A 20,964-nucleotide genomic window follows, 5' to 3' on the forward strand; every position below is an offset into this window, starting at 1 on the left:
ATCTTACCAGGTAGGCACAAAGGACAGGACTTCCAGAATTCAGCTGGCAGGCACACTCTGAGCCACAGCACAGAATAGGAAAACGTGAGTGAATCCAAGGCACAGGAGGCTGATGGGTGTGGAGGGTGTAGAGAGTGGTGGAAAACTGTAGAGAAGGCTGGAGTGTGGGCAGGGAGCAGAGCAAGGTCCCCTTCATGTTAGAGCATCACACTGGTGAAAAACTGTGGCTCTTCTGAGACAAGTGATGCCATGCTGGTAGATGACAGAGAGACAGAAAAATCCCAAATAACTGGGTGAAAAAGGATGCCTACAGTTTAAAAAAAAAAAAAGTGATTACAAATATCCAGGGTGGGTAAGGGTGTGGTGAAATAGTGAGTCTCATATGCTTTGGTAGCAGTGTAAGTTACAAGGCCCCTTTAGACCACTCTTCAGCAATCCATTAAAACAAAAGTGTCCATACCCCCCAGTTCCATGTGGAAAGACATCCATGATCCATTGTTGGAAGAAGCAAGTTGAAGAATTCTACGTTCAGCCTGATGCCGTTGACGTAAAATAGGCACACGGACACACACACTGTTAATGCTGCATGCTTTCTATGGAGATGTATATGGAAATATATGCTTTAAAAATATGCGTGTGTGTGTTTAAAATTTTAAAAGAGAAGACATTCATAGATGGTGCAATTTTTTTATTTTTATTAAAAATTTTTTTTCAATGTTTATTTTTGAGAGTGAGAGAGACAGAGACAGAGTGCAAGCAGGGGAGGGGCAGAGAGGGAGAGGGAGACACAGAATCCAAAGCAGGCTCCAGACTCTGAGCTGTCCGCACAGAGCCCAACGTGGGGCTCGACCTCACGAACCGTGAGATCATGACCCGAGCCAAAGTCAGACGCTTGACCGACTGAGCCACCCAGACACCCCATGGATGGTGCAGTTTTAAGGTTAATTGAAAGAAGAAAGTCTACAGCAGCTCAGCGCTGTTTCATAAGGGGTGGGGAGGGGATGGATGTGCTGGCAGTGAGTTTAGGGTGTTGTGTTTGCCTCTGCTCTGCGGTGCTGGGGTGACTTCAGTTAAAGACTCCCTGCCAGGAACAAAGTGGAATGTGCTACTCTCTGTCTCATTGTCTGTTTTCTCTCTTTTCAGTCTTTGGTTAATATCACCCACGGGTTCCTGAATCTCTCGGATATTCCTGAGCTCATTGGGCCTCCGGTGTGTATCCACAGCTGCCCTAGAGTGAAGTTCTTCCCAGATACCCTGCTGAAACTAAGCTGGGTTGGTTTGGCATCTTTTTAGCTCCTGAAGCATGGAGCTAGAATATGTCAGAATAGAATGGAAAAAAGAACTTTGCATTTTCTGAGAAGTTGCTATCACATTAATTTGATCACTCGGGAAGTTTTGTGTCCAATGCAGTCGAAGCTTCCAGTCTCATGTATCGGAAGTATGTGTCATGGAGAGCAAAGAATCCTAAGTAACAAACCGATTGACGTCTGTGGGATGCCTTTGGCCTGCTTTTATTTGCATGATCTCATCTCCTAGATCCGGAAGAGCCTAGGGAGACGTAGCCTTGTGCTAATGGGAAAACCAGCACACAAGGAGAGAACATGGCCTGCTTTGGTCTTTCCAGCCCCCTGTTAGAGATCGGGACCACTTAGCAAAGCTGCAGTATCTCTGCAAGTCTGCAGAGTCGGCCTATGGCATAAGGAGACCTAAAAGGAAGGAAGCTCCTTCCTGCAGCCTGTGCCATAAATCCCCGTTGCACCTCCTAGCATCTGCTGGTGACAGCCGGAAAGAGAGGAAAGAGCTGTGGTCTTAGGAACCCTGGGGTTCCAGCCCATGTCCACACACCACTCTGAGCCTCTGAGCCTGTCCTCTGACACTGCCTCAGCAGCCTTTAGGGCAGCTCGTAAGAGGTTGGTGGATGTGAATCTGCTTTGCAAATGGCAGCACTTAGTGCAAGCCCACATGCAGATTGAGGCTTATACTTCCACAGCTGGGCAGCCCACCCACCCCTGTGGTCCCTCATGAGGTTGGCCTCCACCCCCAGCATCCATGTCCTGGGGAGAACTTGGCGCTCCCCCCAAGGCTTCTGCAGATATCTGGGACGTTCTTCTACAGCCAGCCTGTTATGCTGAGGGACCTCTGTTGGTGGGTACTTCTGCCGTCTCTTTACTACAGCCAATGGGGCTTCTTTTCCTTGATTTCTGTAAAATCACTCAAAATACCCCAATAGTTAACCCCTAAAGCAAACCAGCTCTCAAGAAAAAGTCATCTCACAAAGGGTCTTGGTATTTCCCAAACAATTAGAGGTTTGGGGTTATTAGGCGGGTTATTACTAAAGGAAAATACCCTCTAAAATCAAAGATTCGGCATCTCTGTCCCAAGAGTCCCTGGGGCTTGTCTGCCCCATCCCTTCTCCCTCCCCGCACCCCTAGAATCTGCCTTCCCTGCCAATCCCCGTCCTTCCTTTAGCAAATCCAAGGATCCTTTTCGTTCCTAATGAAGGGCCAGAATTTTCCTACTCAGAGGCCCATCCCTCCCTGAGGGGACTCAAGTCCCAGCTGGCACCCTTCTGCTTCCCCACCCCACTGTATATACAGTGGGTTGAGAAACGTGTTGCTCTCCAGTTGTCTGTCTCTCTATGTATTCTGCCAAAGTCAGACATTTAAAGAGCATGTGGGTACCTGGGCCGGCAGGAAGAAGAGTCCCGGCCAATGTGGAGTGAACCACACACTGTTTGTTCTTCTCTGAGGGAGAAGCACTGAGTCTTCCACCCCCAAATACCTCGGCACACCCTTTGGGCCCACGCCTCAGAAATTAGGGGCTGCTTCTCCAAGAACATGTATCAAGTGATTTCACAGAGGAGAAGGCAGACCCTTCAAATGCAGAGTCCTGCATGGGGGTGGGGTGGCAGTGGGGGCTCTGGGCTCCTGGGCACAGTTTCTGACTCCGTCACTAACCAGCCGCGTGACTCTGCACGGTCCCTTCCCCTCTTGGGCCTCAACATCCTTGTCTGCAACATGGATCGTGAGACACCCTCCACCGTGGGAACGTGCTTGGGTCTTTGGGAGCTGCTGGGAGGGGGTGGGCCCCTGAGGCACAGCATTCCTGCTGGCTCTGGAAATGCTGCTGCTAACCAGCCTATTTTATCTTTGGTATGTCACAGGGTCCGGAGGGCATACCTGGGCTGCCGGGATTTCCAGTAAGTACCACAGTAGCCATCTTCCCTCTGTGCCCTGGGGCTGTGTTCCTTCTGTGCCTTCCACCTGGAATACCATTCTCCTCCTTCTCTATGACACCATCTTGTTCATGTAACCTGCCCTGGTTGACCCTCACCTGGAGCGATCCTTTCCTCCTTTTTTTTTTTTTTTTTTTACTTTTTAATTTTTTTTTTTATTTTTTAAAGTTTATTTAAAAGAGACAGAGCTGGGGCGCCTGGGTGGCGCAGTTGGTTAAGCCTCCGACTTCAGCCAGGTCACGATCTCGCGGTCCGTGAGTTCGAGCCCCGCGTCAGGCTCTGGGCTGATGGCTCAGAGCCTGGAGCCTGCTTCCGATTCTGTGTCTCCCTCTCTCTCTGTCCCTCCCCCATTCATGCTCTGTCTCTCTCTGTCCCAAAAATAAATAAATGTTGAAAAAAAAATTAAAACATCCCCCCCCATTTAAAATAAAAAAAAATAAAATAAATAAAATAAATAAAAGAGACAGAGCATGAGTGGGAAAGGGGCAGAGAGAAAGGGAGACAGAGAATCCGAAGCAGGCTCCGCACTGTCAGCGTGGAGCCCGATGCAGGGCTTGAACTCATGAAACCTTGAGATCAGAACCTGAGTTGAAACTAAGAGTCAGGATGCTTAACTGACTGAACCACCCAGGTGCCCCATCCTTTCCTCCTTTGAGTCCCATAGGCTTTATTTTCACCTCTGCTGTGATTCTTTTCTGCCCTTAATAAGTTATTCACACCCTTGTCTTTTTTTCTCGATTGTACTGTGAACAGCTTGTGGAGGTTGGGTCTTAATCTCTCTCCTGGTACCAGCAGAAACCAGAGCCAGTGGTTGGCTGCCTATGAATGTGAGGGGATGAGTCAAGTATACAGTCCCTGCAGATCAGTGTCCTAAAGAGAGAGGATGGGAGCAATCACAGACTAGAAGCCCAACAATTAATAGTCTGTGTGCACACTATTGTGGCTTCCACCGTGGAAGGTGAATATGCATTTCTGTATAGAAAGTGATCAGTTTTGTCTAAAAGTGTGAGCTTGTGCTTACGCTCAAGGCTCCAGCGTGAAATCTGCACAATTTCTCCAAGACGCTCCAGATCTGAAATGTCCTAATGCCAACAGCGTATGCGTTGCCTCCAGGCAAATGAAGGAGATTTAACAAAACTGTGACAGAAATTTGTTCTTGATGATGGAATATAAGTGATTTCTCTTTCTGTTTCTTTCTGTTTTTCTGAGCTTTTTACATTTTGTTTTTTTTAATTTTTTTTAATGTTTATTTTTGAGAGAGAGAGAGAGAGCAAGCAGGGGAGGGGCAGAGAGAGAGGGAGACACAGAACCCAGGCTCCAGGCTCTGAGCTGTCAGCACGAGCCCGACTTGGGGCTCCAGCCCATGAACTGCGAGATCATGACCTGAGCTGAAGTCGAACACCTAATGGACTGAGCCACACAGGTGCCCCTGAACTTTCTACATTTTGCAAAAGGAGCATATCCTGTCATGACACTGGCAATATGTGTGAACTAGATCTCAGGAACAGGAGAGAGAGTGGCAGTCATGGAGAACACCTCTTTTGTTAAGAGGAGGAGAGGCCAGACCTCTGAGCTCCGGCCCTGGCTTGGCTGCTCCGAACCAGGGGCATGTTCCAGAACACGTTTTCTTCTATATGAGTAGGGCTGTGTTCCCGCGGGAGCCCCCAGGGCCACTTTAGGGAGTAAAGAGGGGGCCACAAAGTGGGATTCCAGGCCACCAACCTGCAATAAAGAAGCTCCATCTGACATATTTTATATATTGAGCTTTCATTCAGGTCTTTACTTGAAAAAAAAAAAGGAATGAAAAGAGTTTCCTTGCTAAAAAGTAACAATAACAAATATTTGAAAGCCACTGCTCTAGTGGGTAACACCCCCTTTAACCCACAAGACTGCACAGGGACTTGTGAAAAGCTACATGGCAGTAAAGTGTGAAACACCTTTTTGGGGCAGACATCTGGCTGTGAGTCACTGTCACAGGTATATAGTGTTGGAGTTGAGAAGAGGTCACCTCTGGCCGGGTGTGCAGAGCTTGGCTCCGCAGAGGGGTGGCTGGGCATTCCGCAGCGGGAAGGGCGTGGGCAGAAGCGCGGAGGCAGCGGGCAGGGCAGAGAGGATAAGGGGAAAGGCTCACCTGGGTGTGTGATGGGGAGCAGGGGATGAGGTGCTGAGGCTGGCTGGGATGGGTTTGAGTGTCAGGCTGGGACGTTTGGATCCCATGCCATATGTGGTGGGGAGCCAGACGGGAAGTGGGAGTCCCAGGCGATGAACGGTGGGTGGAGGTAGGCCACGGGATGGCCAGGAGGACCCATGGGGTGAGCAGAGGCAGCAGGACCAGGCTGTCTCAGTAGGGCCCCTCAGAGGAAGCCAAAGTTCAGAGGCAGGGGCCTCTAGGCCTCCTAGTGCTCAGTGCTGTCGTCTTTCCACCATACCACAATTCTTGCATCACTTAAAATTAAGAAAACATCATGGCTAGTTGTGACTTCTTCCTAGCAGCAGCAGAAGCTCTCTTTTTTTTTTTTTTAAGTTTATTTATTTATTTTGAGAAAGAGAGAGAGCTGGGGAGGGGCAGAGAGAGAGAGAGAGAGAGAGAGAGAGAGAGAATCCAAAGCAGGCTCCGTGCTGTCAGTGCAGAGCCTGATGCAAGGCTTGAACTCATGAACCGTGAGATGACCTGAGCCGAAACCAAGAGTCGGACACTTAACCGACTGAGCCGCCCAGGCACCCCTAAAGCATTTTAATCTTAACAAACAACAAAATACTTCCGATGATTCCTTTCAGGGCCCTCGTGGACCAAAAGGTGACACCGGTGTGCCTGGATTTCCAGGAGTAAAAGGAGAACAGGTAAGAGGGACCCAGGTATTTAGTGGGATCATGCTCCAGAATTTGCTAAATATTTCAAATTGGCTGAAAGTAGCTTTTAACTTTAAAAAAGTTTTCTGAGATATAGTTCACATGCCGCAAAGTCCATTCCTTTAAATTGTAGAGTTCAGTGATTTTTAGTATATTCACAAGGTTGTACAGCCATCACCACTTCCCAATTCTTGAACATTTTCGTGCCAAAAAGAAACTCCATATTTAGTAGCAGCCACTCCACAGCTGTTAACTTTTATGATCTAAGTGGCCCTCCAAGGTGTAGGTGGGTCATGGTGGGGACATTGATTCTCATCATAGTCCCATGTGCCATGCTTTATCTAGCGACCTGTTGGGCACCCCCATTAGAGTGTGTGCTCCCTGAGGGCAGGGCCACATGCCAGTTTCTTCTCTATGGTCCCAGTACTTAGCATAGGATCCGGTGCACAAATGGCACCCAAGACATTTATTGGATAAAGGAACATAAAATTAATCAGTACAACAGATGTTAGTATTTAGAAGTTATAAGTTGAGCATTCTGCATTTGGATGGCAGTCTTGGTCCAAAATCTTTGGAATAAGTATTTAGCATGCAAAGAATATCCTGGGAACTCCCAAGACACGGAACGGACCTTTCTATCCTTCCGTATTTGCCTCTTAGAATTAACTTCCTGGTTGGTTTTTATAGATAAGGGGGAGAGTAACATCCACACACAGATTGCAAAGACTCTGGATTGGGTCACGAATTCATCTATCCATTTGTGTACTCATCCATCTTATATCCATTCCTAAGGATGTGCCAGCCGGGTTCCTATAGGAGGCACTAGGGATATAGAAGTAAGACATGAGGAACAGACATGCAGTTGGCCAACAGAAAGCATGGCCGTTGCTGTAACGGTGGTCTATGCAAGGCCAATAGCAGAAACCCCTGATCCTTCCTTGAGAGGCACAGAGGGTGGGTATGTCTCCAAAAGGAGGGCGCATTAAGCTTCTGACTTTTTGTTCTCCCCCCACCATTCCACACTGGCCCCCCAGCAGAGGTTCCAGTGTCTGTTGGACCATAATTTTAGGGCGTAGGGGGTTCAAAGGCTGGGCAAAGGGGTCTGCATTTGGCACCATGTGGGGTGATGTCTTGGGATGCTTTTTGCTGCCTTGGGCCTTTGACAAGCCGCCACTGTGGCTTGGGAGGAGGCCTGGTCGAACCAGAGTGGCTCTTGCTTTAAACACTATTTTTAGAGGGACCTACGTGCTGTCGCCACCGCTAATTTCCTACCACCTTGAAAACTGGGATGGGCGCCCAGCCAGCTCTGCTCCAGCCCTCGCAGCAAACGCACTTGCTCTCGCTCTGCCTCTAATGCTTCTGTGCTTGTCCTTCTTACTGCTGCCGTGCTCAGGACTGCCTTTCCTCGCCAGTGCAGTGGTAAGATCCAAATATGAGGTGTGGGCTCAGGGGGATGGAGGGAAGAGGCCGCTCTGCTTGCTTTGGCACTGCTGTCCCGGCTGCTTCTGGCCCCGTTGAAGGGGGACTTTACTGGGGTCCAGCCTAGCACCTCAGGGGCCAGCGCTGAGGTTTGGAGCCCGAGTGTTAGAGTGATATGGAAGGTCCCTCCACCTGGCCTTCTCTGTGCACATATATCTTCTAGGAAGCCTCCTGGGATAAGTAGATGGCTCTGCTGAGGACGGGATCTAGGGCAAGATTGGCCACCTGGCTACCCATCTCCCCAGTTCCCCGGCATCTGAGATAGCTTTGTCTGCTCAGGTTTGCACAGGATCCCGGAGTCTGGGGACAGAGTTCCACATGGAGACACGAGGCCTCTGTGTTGAGAGAGGCCTCTGGTGTTCATATTTTTGTCTCTTTCCCAATTGTAGGCGTTTTAACGAGAATAAGGATTGTTAGGGAGGCAAGCCACCAAGTAAATTAGGAGCCAGAGCTTCTCAGAGGGGTGCTGTGTAGTAAGAGGTGGGGAGGACCTTGTCAGGCTGGTTCCTGGAGGGTCAGGGGGTGAGGATGTAGATCCATCGGTGTGGGAGCCCTTGAGGCTTGCAGGACGCCCACCTGGACTTGTGTGTTGAGGGAGTAACCCAGAGAGCGAGTGTTCAGGTAGGAGGCCCTGCAGTTTGTTCTCCAGGGACAGGCCATGTCCGATCAGCGGGGCTGCAGGTGCGGGATCGGGGCTGCAGGACCACGGGCCCAAGGGAGCCTCTGGATGAGGCCGTGAGGAAGAGACCCGATTTCATTGAAAGGTTCTCTGAATTGCAGGGAGAGAAGGGAGAGCCAGGTGCCATCCTCACCGGGGACATTCCTCTGGAACGGCTGCAGGGGAGAAAGGTAATCATGTCACCAGACCCTGAAGGCACACATCCGCTTCAACGCCCCATGTTTGCTCCTGGCACCGACTGTGTTCCTCTGAATGACGAGTTCGTATCTCCCTGCTTTAGGGTGAACCTGGCGTGCATGGAGCCCCTGGACCAATGGTAAGCCAGACCATCTCTCAGCTGGGGCTGGACTGGGGGGCTTGAAGCATTTCTCATACTTTGGCTCCGTTAGATCGAGTTGTCAAGTTGTGAAAATAGCAAGGGTGTGGCAAATGTATGTGGATTAGGGTATGCTAATTGTAGTCCACTGAAAATCTCAGTGGGTTAGCACAGAAGCAGCTTCTCACTCTTGCCAAGCCCATGGTCATTGTTCCTAGGTGGGCATCTACCCCCAAGCAGTGATTCAGGGACCCAGGATACTTTTATCCTGGGACTCTGCCGTCCGGTGGTTTCCCAAGCCACACTGGCATCTTCCAGCTCCGCAGGCTGAGGCTGGGGAGGGGAAAGAGGTCATGAAGGATGATGAACATCACTTTTAGCACATTCCACTGGCCAGAACTCAGAAGTGTAGGTTAGCTGTGTGTCAAGGAAGGAGAGGAGAATCGACTGGTGCCGACCACTTGCAGGTATACCACATGCTTGCTAGCTGAAGATTGCCATTGCCCAAGGAACCCCTCAGAGGAACCCCAGAAAGTCTCTCTTGTTTCTTGGACCTAGTGTCTATGAGGCCTTGGGCAAGTCCATTTCTGTCTGGACTTCTGTTTTCCCATCTTACAGAGGGCAGAGGTACAGTTAAAGGTATCAAGTTAGTACTAGATGATATGATAGGGCCCTTCTTGGCTTACTTGCTCTAGGAATCTGTAACCCATTTGGGCTGCTGAATGGTTTTTAAGTTCCCAGTTCTCTCAAGAATGAACTGTAAACCTCTCTGTCATAGAGTCCTCCCCAAGAACAACAACAACAACAACAACAACAAAATTCAGGTGTAAAATGTCCACTGTGGGTCAGACGCTGTCCTGATACTTCACACAGACCATCTCATGTCAGACTCACTGCTCTAAGAGGTATCAGAATTCCCAGTTTATAGACCAGGAAACGGAGGTCAAAGAGAGTGAATAGCTTGCCCGCTGTCACACAGCTTGTAAGTGGTACACTGGGGATTTGAGCCAAGCCTGTTGGAGTCTGTATCCAGGTTTTCCCCACTGTCCCCAGTAAACATTTCTTCTAAAGCATTTTGGCCTGGAGATTTGTACATGGGGTTTGTTTGGTTGAAGCTGGACCTCAGGCCTGAGGAGAAGGGACCTCACAGACACATGTCCTTGACGAATGGCCCATAACCTCCAAGTTGCATCCCTCAAAGGACCTTCCGAGGCCTTTGGCCCCTTCAGTCGGGCAGAATGGGTGCCCTGCAGAGGAGAAACCGTGGGCTAAGACAGACTGGGGGAGTATGGTGTTAACCACTGGTGAATCACTTACCAACATCCAGTACCATGGAAATATTCCAGGAGTTAGCAATGGTGGCCAGCACGCCGCTTCAGATGGCCATGTCACTTGTTCCTACCAAAGCCCAGTGTGTGCACAGCTTGCCAGGCTCAGACAGCATGGGAGACCTTCTTCTCCTTCGTATGATGATGTCATATGGGCTACTTGTGGCCCTCATGACTGGTATAGCTTACAGCGCCTTTACAAGCTCCCTAGAGCCTTGTTACTCGTGGCTCCTGGATCAGCATCATCAGCATCACCTGGGAGCTTGTTAGAAATGCAGAGCCTTAGGCCGCACCCTGGACCTGCTGGGTCTGCATTGTGACAAGATCCCAGGTGGCGCCTGGGCACACTGACGTTTGAGAAGAGCTCTGCACTAGAACATACCACCAAGTGGCCCGTGCCCTGTTACTCCTTCTGTTTTTGCTTTTCTATCTTTAGGACTATTGTGGGCTGGGTACTTTACATACAGAGCCCATTTTAACTCAGCTTTATTTGCCATTTTCCAGGGCATGGCTATATCTGTTAATGTCAGCAGGAAGAAGGGACTTGGAGACCCCAGGCTTAAACTAGTCATTCCCCTGGGAGGATGGGGCAGACCCAGCTACAGAAGTAGGAAAGTATAGACTGGAGGCAGAGGGTATTCTGGGAAGAGGTAGTGTGCATTGTACATATCCTGGATGCCAGAAGGCATAAGGGTTCCTGCAGGAGAGTGGAACAGGGCAGTGGCTCTAGAAGCATGAAGACATAGAAAGCCACCACTGGAATGAATAAGGGTCCACAGGTCAAAGACTCATCTGAAGAATTGAGGTGCCAGGCCAAGACTCTGGTCCTGAGAGACAGGTGGGAGCAAGGCAGGAGCCAAATCCTGGAGCAGGTTCTTAGTCTGGGCTAGCATGAGAGGCGAGGCAGGGCTGCGTTATTCCGACTGGGACATAAGACCTAGGGCAGAGGTCTGTCTTCTAAGCTACCCCAGTACCCAGCTACTAGGGGGCTGTGGCCCTGAGCTCCTGCCTCTTGCTCCTTCCTTAGCCCTGACTGAGAGGGTGGGGTCCAGAGTCTTGGGTGGGGTACAGCCTGCAGGAGGCCATGGGGTGCAAAGGGGTTGAATCGGTGGTCCCAGCTGAGAGCAGAGAGGTTGGGAGTCAAGGTTCCAGGCAGGTGCATACTTCATAATTGCCTGTTGTCCTCCCTCCTCCTTGCCCAGTGATTCATCCTCACCACTGCCCATGAAGGCAGGCCAGTGCCCCTCATCGCCCTGGCCCTTGACTTTCTCCTCTTTCCTAATCTGATACTTGTTTTGCCTCTAGGGGCCCAAAGGACCACCAGGACACAAAGGAGAGTTTGGCCTCCCCGGACGACCCGTAGGTGTCGCTGTTCCTCAGACTGGATGTGAGGGGAGGACGCGTGGGCTGGGCCAGCTGGCGGTCAGTGGGTTTACTAAGGCATCTCCTGTGGGTTGCAGGGTCGTCCGGGACTGAATGGCCTCAAGGGCGCCAAGGGAGACCGAGGGGTCATGATGCCGGTGAGTGAGATGACCAGTGCCCCAGTCCCCCACTACCTGGGACAGAGCCCTGAGTCCAGTGTCCATGGGGGTGGGGGGGGAGGGAGGCTAAGAGAGTACCGGGTCCAGTGAGTGGGGCTTGCAGACAGAATCTTCAGGAATGTTTGTCTCCTTCCTCCATTGCCACTTCCAAAGATCCTCCAGCCCATCCCTGTCCTCCAGCCCACTCTCAGGAGGGTCTCTGCCACTGAAAGCTCCTTAGTGGAACATAAGCTTCCTTGTCCCGACCCAAGAGGAAGGGTGGGAGAGAGATCTGGGTATGCTCAGGAAATCTGGTCTCACATCCCAGGCTCCTGACCCTGGGGTAATACCCCATCTTCCCGCTGTACACGGTCCCAGGGATATCACACCTCTAGGGGCTCAGCACATGTTTGTGAGTGCATATCAAAGGTAGGTCAGCTACTTAGGCAGAGCCTCACAAGGTGGCAGACACTGGGGGCATCAGCAGGGTCCAGGGTCTACAATAAGGACGCCAGTGTTTCTTGAGCACCTACTATGTACCAGACTCTCTACAAAGTCTACTTTTGTTTGCACCATCCTGTCTCTGCTCTGCATGTCCAGAAATCAGACAGGCAAGTGAGGACTGGCTCACACTCCTCAAGCACGCTGCGGCTACTAGGTAAAGCAGGCACTCGTGCCTTCACTTAGGAGGATCCGTGCAGCTTCCAAGCGGGCCGGACTCCTCATACCTGTGGTCAGAGCCTCACCCGTCCTGCTGCAAGGTCCTGCTTGAGATCCTGGCTTGGAGGAAAAGACATTGCGTGGCATTAAGGCCGGCTGACCTGGCTTTGACAATAATGCCAGTCTGTGGAGCAAGCTTGGGATTCTCTCTCTCTGCTCCTCTCCCACTCACACACTCCCTGTCTTAAAATAAATAAACATTAAAAAAAAAGAAAAGAAAAGAATGCTGCTAGTGAACAAGAGTTTTGCATTTATTTTTGCGTTTATGAGGCACTCTCTGAGGTACCGTATCAGGTGAGGGACCCTCCGGTGCCCACGCCACCTGCCCCTCCATAGCAGGGATGTGCTGCTAGAGAGGTGGTGGGCTCCGTGTTGGCTGAGCCCTTCTCTGGGAGGCAGAATCTAGGTTCCAGCTCTGTGGCTTTGAGCAGGTCACTTCCCCTCTCTTGGCCTCTGTCTCCATTCGTAAACCAGAGATAGTGCTTGCTCCTCTGCCTCTTCCATGGGTGGCTGTAAAGATGCAATGGGGTCATGGATGTTGACGTGCTGTTTCCAAGTGTCAGGCCTCCCTGTGGGAGAAGTAGGCGACTTTAGAGGGTCTTCTTTCCCCGTTCCTGGAGGAAGTATCCCGCAGCTGCCCTGCACTCACAATAACCTCAACTCAGGAATGGCCTTTTTCTCCCTTCAGGGCCCACCTGGCTTACCTGGTCCTCCAGGGCCCCCTGGACCCCCTGGAGCTGTGATCAACATCAAAGGAGTAAGCTGCATAGGGCGGGGGAGGGAGACCTTCAGGGGCTAGTGGGGAGTAGGCCCCAGACTGGCCTAAGCTGGAGTCAGGCGTCCTGATGGCCTCACTTCTCTTGTTCTCACTTCCTGCAGGCTGTCTTCCCAGTACCAGTCCGGCCACACTGCAAAACGCCGGTAAGTAGTATACAGTCACTGCTCTGAGGAGCAGATGTTGGCATAGAAAGCGACTCAGAGAAGATGATCCGTCTTTGTGTTGAAGCCCTTCAGTCCATCAGTGTTCTCTTTGATGTCTCCTATCACTTACATATAGACCCTTAAGTAGGTCGCTAGAAACTCCCAGATAACAGACCATGGCAGTGACACATACTGGATCTTCTAAAAGGTGCACACACTGGCAGAGTGTTTCTTTTAATGCAATCAAAAAGCAATGTCTTTTGTTATTATAACCACATTAGCTTCACGTTTGGAGCAAATAGTAAGAAGTAAAATAACCCCCTTAAAAATACAGATGGGAAAATAAAGCAATTCCAATCAGTGTTCTTTGCGTTAGGAACTTTTGGCTAAAACCTGTAAGTGAATGTGTGCTGTCCCTTCCCATCTGGTATGTTGAACAGCGTACAACGCTGAGAGGAGAGGAAGGACTCTCCCTCCCACTTTATAGTGAGGAAGCAAACTGGGACTGGGACAAGCTCACAGAGTTGTCCAAGGTTTCAGTACTGACAGAGCTGGGGTCATCCCTCGGGTCCCCTGACCACTAGGCACTGTGACTCCAAGGGGTCAGGCACGTGCCCGGTCACCCCAGCTAGGCAGTGGCACTGTCCCTGAGGTCTTGCCCATTTCTCTGGGGAAGCCCAGGGAGAGCGGGCCTGTCCCTGTGCACGGGCATTGGTCACAGAGCTGTGCGTGACCATTTCCTCATTTGTTCAACAAGTATTTATTGAGGACTTACTGAGAGCCAAGTACTCTGCTAGGCCCTGGAGATGCAGGGGTGAACTAGACGGGCGTGGCCTCTGTTCTCAGAGGTTTGCAAATTACAATTTAGAAAGGTTCCTTGAAGTGGGTTCATAATTGATGCTTGTTGGGTGTGGTGTTGAGGCTCGGGTCAGAGGCTTTAAAATGACGCAGTTTGGCTGAGTTCTGTCCATGTCGAAACTTTGAGGCACCCGAGTCTGCAGCCCAGGGCCCGGGAACTCTGGCATAGAATGCAGATGACATGACCCACTAAGACGTCCAGGGGGCCTGCTGGTCTATGTGAGGACGACGTCAAGCCAGGTCATGTTCGCACCGATCGCCTGAAGGGAAACCTAAAATGTCAGTGCTGGAGGGACGCTCCTGAGAGATGACTGCATTCCTTCTCCTTATCATACAGAAGGAGAAACCGGCAGCCCAGAGAGGCAAAGGGTCTGCTCGAGATTCCTGGAGAGTTTGTGCCCAAAGCCCCTCTCCGCTAACATGATTGCAGGTGTCATGGGACAGCACTTAGCAAATGTGAGAGTGTTCTAAAAAATGTACTGCAATTACCACGACCTGTGCTAGGACCCTTTCCAGTGGCCACAACCTTTGGGGTCATGAGATTACAGAAAAGAAACCAAAGATGAGCTCAGAGCATTTTTGGTGAGCTTTTGATTTCACATTGCCTGGCTGGACACCATGGGGCTTGGGCATGGACGTTTCCTGATCAGCTCTTGAAACGGACACTTGAAAAACAAATGCTTTCTGTCACGTCCATCATTCTATAAGCCCCCTTCTAATTTCGGCCCCTTCCTGACACCACCATGATTTCTAGCCACATGGGGACCGGAGGAACCCTATCAGCATAGCCACAGGATACCAGCTGGCCACTCCAGCCTACATCCTTAACTTTGAAATGTCTTTTCTGGGGGATTCTCATCTGTTCCCCCCATCTTCTCTGGGTGACCCCTGAGCAACTTGTGACCCTCCACCCAAAAGTAGGAGGATCCTGGTGCCAGAGGGATAATTTTGATTCCACATATCAACTGGGAAAAGGGGAAGTTGGGTATTAAAAGCAGGGTCTCCAGTGGCTCTGTTCTATAGAAAAGGCAATGCAGGAATCTGGAAATGAACTGGGAAGGAATATTATCTAGGACAACTTAGATGCCAGACCCCTGGCACTTCATAGGGAGTCTAGAATAGCCCTTCCAACCAAATGATAACCCCCCCCCTTATTCATTACCACTACCGTTATCAGCTCCTGTTCGTTATGCACATCCTTGGTTATACACCGTAGCAAAGCTAATGGCTGTGTAGCCTCACACCTGGGTCATCACTCACTGGGATGCTTGACCTCTCACATGAATCAATCCTAAATGATAAGAAAGCAGGCCAAGAACGCTCTCGGTTGGCTAAATCAACACCGTCGGGATTTGTTGTCTTGCAGCTTTGGGCTTTCCCTTCGCACAGTTGTTCAACCAGTAGGTCTCACCGGGGGGGGGCCCCCCCCCGCTGGCTGCATAATGGGCCGCCCCGGTTGAAGGCCTGGGATGCCTGTGCAATGAGGGCTTCTGGGATTCTGGGGGTTCCAGAGCCAAAGAAAGGCCTGATTCCGTGACATCGTGCCTCCTACCACACACCCCCGGGACAGGGGACAGTGGCAGCTACCTGTGGGTGCAAACACCAGGACACGGTTGGCACCTTATGACCTTGCCTTTCTCTCTCTCCAGGTTGATACCACTCATCCTGGGAATTCAGAACTCATCACCTTTCATGGTACAGCTTCTCTTCTTCACCTTCTGTTTCTGTGGGACTTTTCCAGACCCTTGTAGCTCTGCAGAAGGTGGTCTCCACTCCCAGTGCTGGACCTAAGACTCATGGTGGGGAAGATCTGGCTGCATGTGGTGGGATCAGGAGTAGCTGAGCCAGTGCTGTGGGACTGGGCACCTCTCTTCGGTTTTGTCACACGTCTGTATATTCTATACATCGTGGCTGGGACTTCCAGCCAGCAGGAAGTACTCAGGTTGGCTGTTTATTTGTTAATTTGTTCATAAAGCATCCACCGAGGCCATAGTGTGTGAATCTATCCCGTGCACTGGGCAGATGAATCCTACACCATTCTTGCCACCCGGGCCCTTAGACTCCCTTAGATAGAACTATTTTAAAAATCATTCTAATGTAATATACCAAGAACTAATACAGGGAAGGGCTATGGGAGCTCAGAAGACCTTTGCTTCAAAGTGTTTTTGGACCAGCAGCATTAGCATCTCCTGGAGGCGTGTTAGAAATGCAGCGTCTCAATCGCTTCTCGGGCCTTTGGGCTAAGATCAAGTGTAAGATCCACTGCAGACCTGCTGAATCAGAGGCTACACTTTAAGCCCCCTACTGTGTCTGCACAGGAAAGTGTGAGAGGTGCTGGCTCTAGGTGTCCAATTAGTAAATGTCAGCAAGGGGCATAGGCCAGGAGACAGGAGTCTGCAGGGGAGCAGTCGCTCTGGTCCCCTGTCCCCACACTCTCTCTCTCTCTGTGTGTCCCTCAGACTGAGAGGTCTGAGCACTTGCAGTTTAAACAGGGAAAAGTCATTTTTTCCCCAATACTGACCTCTGGCTCTGCTCTGTTGTCCATGGCCTGCCAGGCTGTGGTCTTCCTGATGATATCTGGCCCTTTGGGTTTTCTGTTGGTTTTGGTTACAAGGTCCAGACTGTTTCCACCCTCCATGCTCAGATCCAGTTCAAGGCTCCCCCTGCCCCTGGTGCAAGGGGGACCTTGGGGAGGCGGGGTAGAGCTGGATTTGCTGTCTCAGATCCCTGGTGGTTCCCCCATCCCCACTCTGGGCTTCACCACTCCTGTGATCTCACCAGGGAGGGTGGAGGCACTGCTGCCCTGGCCCTGTGATTGCATCTCCCAGGGGACCCCCGGCTGGTGGCGTTGGGCCTCTGGTACTCACACTCCTCCCGTGCCGGGAAGCCTGAGCACCCAAACCCCATCTCTCGGCCCGAGAGCACTGCTGGGTCGATCTGTCACATCTCTTGGGAACTGGGAATTCGGAGATCTAGTGTCTACCCCACCCATCAAAGTGGGGAAAGGGGATTGCTTCCCTTTCCCAATGCTGAACTTCTGGAAGGCTCCCTCCGTGCCTCTCCCCCACTATAAAAGAATTGGACAGAGAGAGAGTGCTTCTCACAAATCCTGAGGGGTGGCGGTGGGGTACACAGTTGGCATCCTTCCAACTTTGTGCATGGAATACTTCGCACCCTTATGGTCCTCTGAGGGAACCTGGAAGGTTCCCCTCCTCCCCTATCCCACCATGCCACACACACACACACACACACACACACACACACACACACACAGATGAGATGGGACTGGAGGCCTGACTGGGTGTTGAGCCCTCAGGCTGTGTGCACGAAGATGTCTGAGACAGAGTTAACTGTAGCTTCTGCTGGGCCCCCACTGTGCATTGCTGGTACCTTAGAGACAGCACTTACTGCCTCCTGCTTCACATTAACCTTCACCGTGTCCATCTTCCCACAGAGACCGAGCTTTTGAAGGTCAGGAATTGCATCTGATGTATCTACCTCTGCCCTCCCCATAATTTAGCAAACAATTTCATACCCTCAATAGGTCTTTGTTTATTGAGTGGACTTTGCTAAAAAGGCTCAATTTGAAAACTTGTCACAGAAACGTTTTATATAGAATGAAGGTGATTTTCCGCAGTATTTTTTTTTTTATATATAAAATATATGTGTATTTGATGGCAGGTGTTAAAGGAGAAAAAGGATCCTGGGGTCTTCCTGGCTCAAAAGGAGAAAAAGGCGACCAGGGGGCCCAGGGACCACCAGGTATTTTATCCCTTGTTCTGGATCTTGCCTTTGATTTCTGTTCCTGAGAAATCCAGCTGAGCTATAAAGTAAGACGGATTATATTACCACCCTGACTCCATGGAGTTCTAGAGAGACCCAGTCGTGGGTCCAAGATGGAACACTGTCAAAAGAGACCAGAAGTTCCTGTGCAAAGCAAGGCCCAAAGAGGGCCAGTGACATGCTCAGGATCCCACAGTGTCTGGGTTGTGGGGCCCAGCCAAGGACTCGTTTCTGCCTCCAAGGCCAGTGCCCACTCTGTTAGCTAAACCAATGTGGGAGCACTTCCACTGGGGAATAATGATGGATGCCAACTTGGAGAGTTTATTTTTGAATTTCTGAGATTACGGTGGTGAATTTTACGCAACATTTCTTTTTCAGGCCCTCCAGTGGACCCGACTTACCTGAGATACCTTCTAAACAGTTTGAAGGTGAGTATCTCTCTACCAGACATTTGGCCTGTGTTTCCAAGTTCTCGAGCTCATGGTATGCACTGGTTCGCCTTACTCTTATTGAATGTTCTCTGCTTGCAGGGGGAGAATGGAGACAGGGGGATCAAAGGAGAAAAAGGAGACTCTCATGGTGACTTCTTTGTGTCAGGGCCGCCAGGACTACCAGGAAGTCCCGGCCTGGTTGTAAGTAGTGATTTTTCCTCGCCATTTTCCTCAGTGAATCACAGCCTTCCCTGACGCACCCCAGTGGGACTAGGCAGTTGGAGAGTCAAGGGTCTGTCACAGCACCACAAGCTGGAGGTAGGAGTTGGGCATCGGCCTCTCTCCCTCGTATTTACTTACCAATAGGGATGTTGGCTGAGGACCATGGAGGAAAGGGAGCTGGCCATGGCCATATGCGTTCAGGTAACTTCCAGGTCATTAACCACACAGCCTTATTCATGTCAACGGTGGAAAATTTGCTCAACCCAAGGAGTTACTAACTAATGGTGAACATATCAGATAATAAAGGCAGAATGGAAGGTGAGGGAGATATTTTTAGAGGGGCTATTTGATTCTTCTGAAATCTCACGAAAGAAGGAGCCTCTAGATAGGCTTGGTCTTCTTAGGACGCCAGGTTTCTCCAGCTCACAAGAGAAATTCAAGTTGTCTCCAGTGAGATTAAGACCAGATCATGACCCTCAGGAACCAGAAGTAAACCCTGGTCCCGGACAGAGCTCACCATGAGGGCAGACTCCAGCAAAGCCAAGAGACCAGGATTCTACTTCTACCTCTGCTGCTAATTTGCTTTGACACTTTGGACAAGCCCTATCCCCTCTCTGTGCCTGGGTTTCTTAATCTGTGAAATGCAAAGTCTGGGCCCTCCCGACTCCAGGGCTCTCTGGGGTTGTATGCAGTGACATTAAACGTAATGACTGGGTTGCTGTTCTTTAGGTCTTACACCTGAGTTGTGCCCAGATTGGAGGATAATGATAGCAATAGCTCGTATTTATTGACTTTTTACAAACATCCTCACACAAAGAAGAGCTGGGACTTACAGTGATTACTGGGACTTACAGTTGCTTTCTCTCTTCTGTTACTGTGCTCTTGCCTTGACAGGGGCAGAAAGGGGAGACTATCGTTGGGCCCCAGGGACCCCCTGGTGCTCCTGGCCTGCCTGGGCCTCCTGGCTTTGGAAGACCTGGTTCACCTGGGCCACCGGGCCCCCCAGGGCCACCAGGACCACCAGCTATCCTCGGAGCAGGTTAGTACTGTGAATGCCGTCCCTGCTGTTGAGCTCAGGGTCACCACATCGGGCAGGCATGTCAGAGCCACACTGTATGACAGAGATCTATTTCCAGGTTGGAGCTTTCTTTCTTTCCTTATTTTAAAAAATTGATGTGTAATTCACATGCCATAAAATTCACACATTTAAAGTGTACAGTTCAGTGGTTTTTAATGTATTCACAAGGTTATGCAGCCATCACCTGTCTCTAATTCCAGAACATTTTCATCACCCCAGAAAGACACCCTGCACCAACTAGCATTCAGTCCTCTTTCTCTCCTCCCCCCAGACGTGGGCACCTGAAGATTTACTTTTTATCTGTCAGGATTTGCCTACTCTAGACATGTCCTATCAATGGGATAATAACAACGTGTGGCCTTTTGTGTCTGGCTTCTTCCACTCAGCATCCTCCATGATGTATTCTGTGTCAGTACTTCGTTCCTTGTTATGGCTTAATAATCTTCCACTGTGTGGACATAGTACATTTTGTTTATCCATTCATCAGTTGGTGGACATTTGGGTCATTTCCACTTGTTGGCTATTAATAATAACACTGTAGGGATGCCTGGGTGGCTCAGTTGGTTAAGTGTCTGACTATTGGTTTCGGCTCAGATCATAATCTCATGGTTTGTGAGTCCGAGCCCCGCATCAGGCTCCTCTCTCCCTCTCTCTCTACCCCTCCCCCATTCTCTCTCTCTCAAAAATAAATAAATAAACTTAAAAATTAAAAAAAAAAGAATAACGCTGCTATAAACATTCATGCACAAGTCTTTGTGTGGACATATGTTTGCAGCTCTCCTGGGTGTTTACCCAGGAGTGGAATTGCTGGGTGGAAGAATGTATGTTCACTCTGTTTCACTGTTTGAGGAACCGCTAACCTGCTTTCCAAAGTGGCTGTGCCATTTTTGCGTTCCCACTGGCAGTGCACAAAGCTTCGAGGCTTTCCTCATTTTCACCAACACTTATTATTGTCCTATATTGTTTATTCCAGCCATCACTCATTCACGTGCAGTGATATCCTGCGGTGTCTTTCCCTGAGATCTAATGGTGTGGATCGTCTTTTCATGTGTGGGTGGAAACTCCTTGACTGCTTTGTCAATGCCTGGCCCTTAAGGGACTTGAGGACCAGCACTGATTCTAACTCTATAAAAACTCTCCTTACCCATAGCTACCTCACTTCCTCAAATAAAAAATGGGTGGGGGCCATTTGGGTGGCTCAGTCAGTTAAGCATCCAACTTCGGCTCAGGTCATGATCTCAGGGTTCATGAGTTCGAGCCCTGCATCAGGCCCTGTGCTGACAGCTGGGAGCCTGGAGCCTGCTTTGGATTCTGTGTCTCCCTCTCTCTCTCTCTCTGCCCCTCCCCTGCTTGCTCTCTGTCTCTGTCTCTCTCTCAAAAACAAAACATTAAAATTAAAAAAAAAAAAAAAAAGGAAATGTAACTCCAACTAGCTTAAGCAAAAGGGAGATTTATTGGACGTGAAGGAGGTGAATCATTAACTTAACCGAGGGGCCGGCATGCAGCGGGACCTCAGGCACAGCCGGAACCGGGGACTCAACCCC

At 50.2% G+C, this 20,964-nt stretch overlaps 1 protein-coding gene across 2 annotated transcripts in view; it reads left to right on the forward strand.

Annotated features, from left to right (window-relative positions):
* Positions 1–20,964, forward strand: part of COL15A1 (collagen type XV alpha 1 chain) — a 108,335-nt gene that overhangs the window by 75,820 nt on the left and 11,551 nt on the right. For both annotated transcript variants that reach the window (XM_040481801.1, XM_040481800.1), the window contains 14 exons: positions 1,144–1,209; positions 3,164–3,199; positions 6,014–6,076; positions 8,345–8,413; positions 8,524–8,559; positions 11,193–11,246; positions 11,348–11,407; positions 12,816–12,884; positions 13,007–13,048; positions 15,556–15,601; positions 17,588–17,668; positions 18,068–18,117; positions 18,220–18,321; positions 19,237–19,381. In XM_040481801.1, coding sequence (XP_040337735.1) covers positions 1,144–1,209; positions 3,164–3,199; positions 6,014–6,076; positions 8,345–8,413; positions 8,524–8,559; positions 11,193–11,246; positions 11,348–11,407; positions 12,816–12,884; positions 13,007–13,048; positions 15,556–15,601; positions 17,588–17,668; positions 18,068–18,117; positions 18,220–18,321; positions 19,237–19,381 — 919 coding nt within the window. The remainder of the gene's footprint in view (positions 1–1,143; positions 1,210–3,163; positions 3,200–6,013; positions 6,077–8,344; positions 8,414–8,523; positions 8,560–11,192; positions 11,247–11,347; positions 11,408–12,815; positions 12,885–13,006; positions 13,049–15,555; positions 15,602–17,587; positions 17,669–18,067; positions 18,118–18,219; positions 18,322–19,236; positions 19,382–20,964) is intronic.

This window comes from Herpailurus yagouaroundi, unplaced genomic scaffold, assembly GCF_014898765.1.
Source record: "Herpailurus yagouaroundi ecotype Mexico unplaced genomic scaffold, PumYag 160, whole genome shotgun sequence".
NCBI classification, from domain to species: domain Eukaryota; kingdom Metazoa; phylum Chordata; class Mammalia; order Carnivora; family Felidae; genus Herpailurus; species Herpailurus yagouaroundi.